The following is a 7500-nucleotide window of genomic DNA, read 5'->3' as shown; positions in this document are numbered from 1 at the left end:
GAACCACTTGTCCGATCGACTTCAAACTTGGGGAGTGTGTTTAGGGGGACCGGATGGAGTGCAGTGACACATTTTGTGCAATTCGACACAGCGCCACCTACTGGCAAACACAAAAAGTGGTTCATCTCGCGAACCATTTGTTGGATTGAGTTCAAACTTGGGGAGTGCGCTTAGGGTGACCTGATGGAGTTCAGTGCCCGAATTATGTGCTATTCGGCACAGCACCACCTACTGGCAAGCACAAAAGCGGTTTATCTTGAGAACCGTTTGTCCGATTGACTTCAAACTTGGGGAATGCGCTTAGGGGGACCTGATGGAGTGCAGTGCCGAATTCCGTACAATTCAGCATAGCACCACCTACTGGCAAACAAAAAGTGGTTTATCTTGAACAATTCATCTCATCGACATCAAACTGGGGGAGTACGCTTAGGAGACGTGATGGAATTCAGTGGCGTATTTGGTGCAATTCGGTATAGCGCCACCTACTGGCAATGCAAAAAGTGGTTTATCTCATGGACCATTCGTCCAATCGACTTCAAACTTGGGGAGGAGGCTGCTGGGAACCCAACACAGTGCAGTGCCAAATTCCATGCAATTTGGCATAGCGCCACCTACTGGGAACACAAAAAGTGGTTTATCTCGAGAACTGTTTATCCAATCAACTTCAAACTGGTGGAGTGCACTGCTGGGATCCCAACGGAGTGCAGGACACATGCATATCAATACACAGACCTTACACACACAACACAATACGACGCCAGAGCCCCACCAAACTAGATTTGAAGGCCGCATAGCGGCCTGATATCAAGTGAAATAAAAAGGCAGACTTAACTTGAATTATAGCTGCTGCTAGGAGTAGGGTTTAATTAGTTTAACTCATTGAGTGCCATGGACGAACATGTTCGTCATTTCGTTTAGTAACGTAGAGTGCCAAGGACGAACATGTTCGTCAATTGCGTTTTTTGACGGGGGGATGTCGATCTAAGCCTCTTACATCGCCTCTTACAATATGGGAGCTATTGAATGTGTCTAACCTATTTTACAGAACCCTTAGGTGGCGACAGTGCTCTCCAGATTACAGAAAGGCCAGGAGAAAAGAGAGAAGAAGTCATGAGGAAACGGAAATCGCATCGATATGCATGAAGCATACTGTTAGCTGTGCCTGTGAACAGCAGTCATCTGCTGCCACAATTGAGCCCCATCCGTGTCCGCTGCGATAGCCCATCCATATGATTTAGTTGCCGACACGGCGACACCAGCGTCTTTCTGAAAAGTTACATTATTCTCAGCTGGGAGCTGGCGACACGCTGTAAAAAAGCGGGGGGATGCAGCGCGCTTTTCAGTGCAGATCAAACTCAGAGCAAACCGCAGCAGAGACACTCCTCCACGGAGGAGGAGGAGGAGGGGGTGGGGCACGCAGGGCACTACAGCATACAACCATTGACAGTACACACACACCCAGGCAGCAGCAGGCTCGATGCACAGAGAGCAAACAAGCTAGAATAGGCTATCTGATGCACACCAGCAGTAAATCAAGACCAGCAAGAAGGTGTAGGGTGTGCGCACGCAGGGGCCAGCGCTGCTGGTTGCAGCTAAAAAATATTATTTGGCCAAACAAAATTCCTTTGTTTTCACTCTTTTATTGAAGGAAATTATTTTTGAGGTGTCATTATATCAGAAAATATTAGCTTCAGAGTCAATGATGTGCTTGAAATGCTTCCTTTCACAAAAGGCTGAATATCTCAGATTTGACATGATCAGGGTAAGCCAATCAGAGGCAGAGTCGGGCGGGCCATGCCTTCACCATAGTACACAAGAAATGGGATTTTCAAAATTGTTGGATTTGGCTGTCTTGTGTTTATACCACCAACAAAATGCATTAAAAAACAGTTTGTGCTTCCCAGCTCTGATCTTATTTAATATGCTCTCTCGTCAAAAGTGTTTGATTTTCATCATAATCTGGTTTTCCATAATAATAATAATAAGTTCAGTGTTTATGCCTGTGTTGCTGTCTGTTGTAGTGTAAAACGACTAAAGGGAGAGCAGGTGCTTATATGAAAGTGAGTGAGAAAAGGAGCAGATACTGAATAATGACATCACAACAGTATAATCCTAATGTTAATTTGAAATTAAATATTCTTCTAAATATGGATTAAAGTCCAAAAAACATCAAATTTTCTTCGGAGAGTCCCTTCCTTACAGCACCCCTTCCTAAAAGTACTTCCAGCGCCACTGGGGAAGGGCGATTCTGAGCCTGCACTGCAGTGGTGGAATTCGCTGCAATATAATTTTTATTATATTTTCTTTGGGGGAGGGGGGGCACCAGCACAAATCTTGCCTAGGGCACCAACTTGGTCAGGCACGCCACTGGGGAGGGGGTGTGTGTGTGGGAGGGGCGTCGAGAAAAAAAAGGTGAAATTATATGTAGGCTATTATTGATAAACCAAATCCTGCCTCATCATAAAAAAAAGGAAGGGAAAGGGAATACCCATGGCATTGTGTTTCTGTAAATCATTCTTAACCTTTTTCATATTAAGGACTCCTAATTTAGTTCACATTGGGGCCATGGACCCCCAATATGATGAAATTTGGTTTCTCAGATGCAAATCAGATTTTTTTTAATGTAGCCTAGATATGATTTTGTTCAGAATTCCATATATATTAGGTTGAGAGAGACAACAGAGAATCTTGAATCCTCTCCCCTGACCCCACATTGAGAAGCACTCCACCACTGACTTGTTTGTGCAGAGAGAGAGGAGGGAGGGGGAGGGGGAGGGGGAGGGGGAGCAGCCCAGCTGCAGCTATCTGCTCTGCTCCGGTCTCGCGCTTCCTCATTTAATGAAGAAAAAGCAGGGGGGATTTTTACATGGCGCACTGCACATTCTGACACCAATAACAAAAAACCCCCAAACGAAAAACGAAAATTGACTCGACAGTGTTTTAGAGGACAAGTTTGCGAACAATTTCGTGTGTGGTATGTCAATGTTACCTCAAAGTTAAATCGAGCAGCCAAGCGACTGAAGGGAAATTACGCGATTTTCGTCAATATAACTCAAACCAATCAAAAATGTACATTCACCATTACGTGTCATAGGGGTTGGCTACAATTTAAGTGACAGACCAATGGTCAAATCAGAAAATCCAGTTGGGAATTTACTCTCAAAGCCGAGGAGTGCTGATTTTTTGGTGTGCCGTTTTTCTCTAGGGAGCCTGAGACGCTGGAATCCCCCCTCTAAACAGAGCTCCATTTATCGTATTATTTCGGGCTTTTTCAAAATTATTTTTTCATTTTATAGTAGTAATGGTGGATATTTATCGATACAAGCAATGTTTTTATTCCAACATGACCCAAAAGTATGTTTAATACTAGATTGAAATGAGCCCAGAATGCAGAAATCTCCCATAGTGATTACATTACAGCGTGGTTAGAGCGGTGGGTTTGTCCTGCCTACCTATGACGGACATCCTCTTGCGGACGTTGTTGAAGTCCAGGATGGCCAGCAGCTCGTAGCTGCGCTGTTTTCCCATCTCCATGATGGAGATGCTGTCCGGCGTCCGTGAGCGGAAGACGAAGCCAAAGTTCCTGGCCGCCGTGACCAGAGCGCCCTCATCTGGAGACTGGGCCTGGTACAACAGCTCCCCTGCAGGAGCAATGATGTCATGTCCTGTCATTGGAGGAAGAGGAATCCCTCCACAAGTTCTTGTTGGAGTTACTGAGTCCGCTTTTATTTCTTGTTAGATGAAGAGCAGCCTGAAGGCAATTTTTGAGACCCGGCAGAATAAAGGTTTTAGTATTTTATTTTATTTTTTATTTCTCTTGGATGAGAAACACGTGTTGCAATGATGTCATGTTTACAACCCAACAATTATGACATCACAGAAAAGCCGAGAATGTCTGCATGTTTCAGCATGATGGCACATGCTTCCTGAAACTAAGACCAGAGAATCATCATGTCCACTACAGAGGTGTCCACTACAGACGTGTCCACTACGGAGGACACAAATTAACTGAGGATATTTTTGCATCTGTTCTGCTGTAGCTTGTTCCTTCCTATTGGTAATTAAGTGAGACCATAAAACACCAAATAAGACAAATCTACTGAATATAATATAGCCCGAATTTGAAAAATGCCTGGGGTGATTAAGACACTAATTTGCAGTTTCACTGGGTTTGCATTAGTTTGTTGGGTAATAAAACATTGCCATGCTCCATTAACACTCTCTCTCTCTCTCTCTCCCTCCTCACCCTCATTCTTCTCCTCAGGCATGACGGTGTGGCAGAGGGCCAGCAGTCTGAAGAAGGCGTGGACCTCAGGGTTCTCCAGCTTCACCGCCTCCACCAGTGAGTGGTCGTGGAACACAAAGCGCGGGTCGGCCAGAGGGTTGAAGGAGAAGTCCACCGTTTCTGTGTGCTGACCAGCGGGGGAGACAGAGAGGCAGGGAGAGAAAGGGGGAGACAGAGAGGCAGGGAGAGATTATAATGAAATCCATTATAATCTAAAGTTGTCAAAAGTATCAATAGTATCGATAAGTATTGATACTAACTATTTTAATTGGATACAATACTCATTTGCAACAGTATCAATACAAGCAGCAGTCCATACTCTCAATGAAAAATCTAATATACTACTGATTTGTCCCTCCCTATCATTGGTCGGTATCTGTTGCTTCAACAAGCTCAAAGTGTTCTGATAGGCTGATGACTAGAGCAGGGCTAATCTGCTGTGGACGTGCAAAGTTTTTAATGAGTTTGATCAGACCTAGGAGAAGTGTGCGTCTGTCCCTCCAACTGTCTTGCTTTATTTCTATGCCTCTTGATGTGTTTGTCATTCGTGGTATCGAAAATGGTATCGGCACTAGAGTATCGATATTGTCCCGAGTATCAGTATCGAAGTTAGAAATTCTAGCATCGTGACAACCCTAAATCTAATCTACATGGTTGTTATATCCGTTGTCACAATCTAACAATAGGCAACACTCAGGCCTCTATGTTCAGGTGAACTCTGTCACTGTAGCTTGGGTCAGATCTTTAGAACTTGGGGGTTTTGTTTAGTAGAAGATCAAGGAACAGTGTTGTAATAGGGAGCAGTGGATCAGAATGAGTCCATAGTATAGTGCATACAGTCACATGGTCAACTCACATCAGTAACTTCTAGTCGCTGGCCACTGTAGTCATACACATCACCTGGAGCGGAGAAGAAGAAAGCCGTTGATATGCAACTCAGAAGTGCTGTGTGTCCGTGCGCGTGTGTGTGTGTGTGTGTGTGTGTGTGTGCTCGCGTGCGTGTGTGTGAGAGAGATCAGTCGTCATTGTGTATAACACACTATCTAAAAAGTAAAAAGGTCCGGAAGAACCCTTTAAACCTGACACTGCCAGATGGTTTGTTTTCACATCATCATCTGGGAACGAGTCACTCGGGAAACCGTTTCCAATGGCAGTCCCTTTAAAATAAAATAAAACCTGGCAGGTGATTGGATGAACCATCTGTCTATCATGTCTATCACGGAGAGTGCTTCTCGCTGGCGTCGCACCTAAAGCCCGCCCGTAGCTGCCTCATAAAACAAAGGGGGTTCCTCTAGAATCTCTTAGGCCAGGTTCACATTACAGGCAAATCCGATTTGCTGATAAAGTCATTAATCATCATTATCTTGATAGGTTTCCCAAATCTGATTTGGGAGTGTGTCCGCACTGCCACAAATCTGATTTGGGCAAGTGTTCAAGTCGGATCTGTGTGTCCAGATACAATGAGCCAATGAGCCAACATACAATGTTTCTGGCAGTGTTTGCATGTCTGCTCTCTGCTCTTCAAGTCCCCGCCCCCTGCAAAAGACACTCTCAAATCTGATTTGGGTGATCAGCGCGTCCACACTGAAGTCACATCAGTCGAAAGCAGATTGGAAACTACATCCACATGTGGTTTGGGACAAGTGACACAAATCAGACTTGGAGCATCCAGACTCATAAAACCAATCTGGATAGAATCATGAATAGGTCATTAAAGTTCACAAATCAGATTTGGCCTCCTAGTCTGATCATGGCCTTTGTGGCTCTCTTAATTTTTCTAACTAAATCTAATACTCATTATGTTTAAGCACACTGAGGTACTGTATACCGTATAGAGTACCAACAACCGCGGTGCAGGTCCATTTGTTGGCTCTCACCGTATGATTTTCCGTTGATGGTGCACTTGTTGAAGGTCATGATGTTCTGGGTGAGCGTGCCCGTCTTGTCGCTGAAGATGTATTTGATCTGGCCCAGCTCCTCGTTCAGCGTGGTGGTGCGCGCCTCGGCGGGCGTGTCGCTGCGCGCGTGGTACATGTGCCTGTCCCAGTCGATGTAGAAGCTGTTCCCCAGGCGGATGAACTCCACACTGTCAGACACAGGAGCGAGGGATTGGAAAGGAACATATATATATTTTCTTATTCAGAAATTAAAGCATGTGGTTTGGAAAGCCACAAAAACGAAACACATTTTGACACCAGCACACACACACATGCTGTACATATACACACAGGTACCTAACATAGAGCGAGATGGGCACCACAGTGTTGAGGATGATGACGTAGGACCAGAAGGTGAGGAAGGCAGAGAAGGCAGCATCGGTGCCCTCCTGCCTGGGCAGGAACACCGTGAACTGGGAGCCGTCGTTCAGCTCCCAGATCGCATTTCCTATGGCCAAGATGGTGCACATGAAGGCAAGGAACCCAAAAATCTGAAAGTGACACACAGACACAGTGTATTGTAGGAGACAAGATTTCTTGAGCTAATTAAACATCACATTTCACAACTGTGATTTTAGAGGACTTTCGTTAAAATTCTAAAACGGACATTTATTTATGTAAAAATGCCTTTGATTGATACTTTAAATAGTTCAAAGAAATGTTGTGGTAGCCTACTGTATGCTTTTGAAAGTGATATAGCTGCAGGCACCGCTTATAATGTAGCTTCAATAGCAACCTAATCAAGTAACTTAGTAAGTTAAGTAAGTAATGATTAAGCAACGCTGAGGCCAGATCAAACAGCAGACTCACACAGAGGACGAGCACGTTCATCAGACGGTCGATGCTGGTCCTCTTGAACGTGCTTTTCCCACAGTTCTGCATCAGCTTCGTCTCTGGACCTGCAAAACAGCAAAGCCCCGTTTACACCAATGCTTCGCAACCACTGTTCGCAACAAGACGAAACTGCTTTAGGACGTTGCAGTGGAAAAGTTGCAGCGGTTTAAACTGGCCCGTCTTCAACCAGCTGATGGCGTCTCCAGCAATTCATCTTGTCAAGTCACAGGGTCTGCTGGTTGCAAGCAGTTGCAAGTTGCAACTCGTCTCATCGTGAATCTCTTGGGTCTAAACTGGGCTTAAGCCGTCACCCTCTCTCTCACTCTCTCTCTCTTTCTCACAAGACACGCTCTTGTGAAAACAATAGCGCCCCCATCTGGCATGGTGAGTTTATGCTGAATAGATCATTATGGTGAGTTTGCCTTGACCTGCACATTTCTGCTT

The 7500-nt window shown here is 45.0% G+C and overlaps 1 protein-coding gene across 1 annotated transcript in view; it reads right to left on the bottom strand.

The window, feature by feature from the left end:
• The window catches only part of LOC310783804 (phospholipid-transporting ATPase ID-like), a gene marked incomplete at its 3' end in the record, with an annotated part of 32540 nt that overhangs the window by 9721 nt on the left and 15319 nt on the right, over positions 1-7500 (bottom strand). The window contains exons 10-15 of the mRNA XM_083644705.1: positions 7033-7121; positions 6520-6713; positions 6163-6371; positions 5142-5185; positions 4247-4412; positions 3453-3641 (exon numbers count right to left, since the gene is read on the bottom strand). Of these exons, the coding sequence (XP_083500831.1) occupies positions 3453-3641; positions 4247-4412; positions 5142-5185; positions 6163-6371; positions 6520-6713; positions 7033-7121 (891 nt within the window). The remainder of the gene's footprint in view (positions 1-3452; positions 3642-4246; positions 4413-5141; positions 5186-6162; positions 6372-6519; positions 6714-7032; positions 7122-7500) is intronic.

The sequence above is a fragment of the Poromitra crassiceps genome, assembly GCF_964638095.1.
Source record: "Poromitra crassiceps genome assembly, chromosome: 10".
NCBI lineage: Eukaryota > Metazoa > Chordata > Actinopteri > Beryciformes > Melamphaidae > Poromitra > Poromitra crassiceps.
The sequence above is the reverse complement of the archived record's forward strand: the minus strand, read 5'-3'. Positions and strand labels throughout refer to the sequence as shown.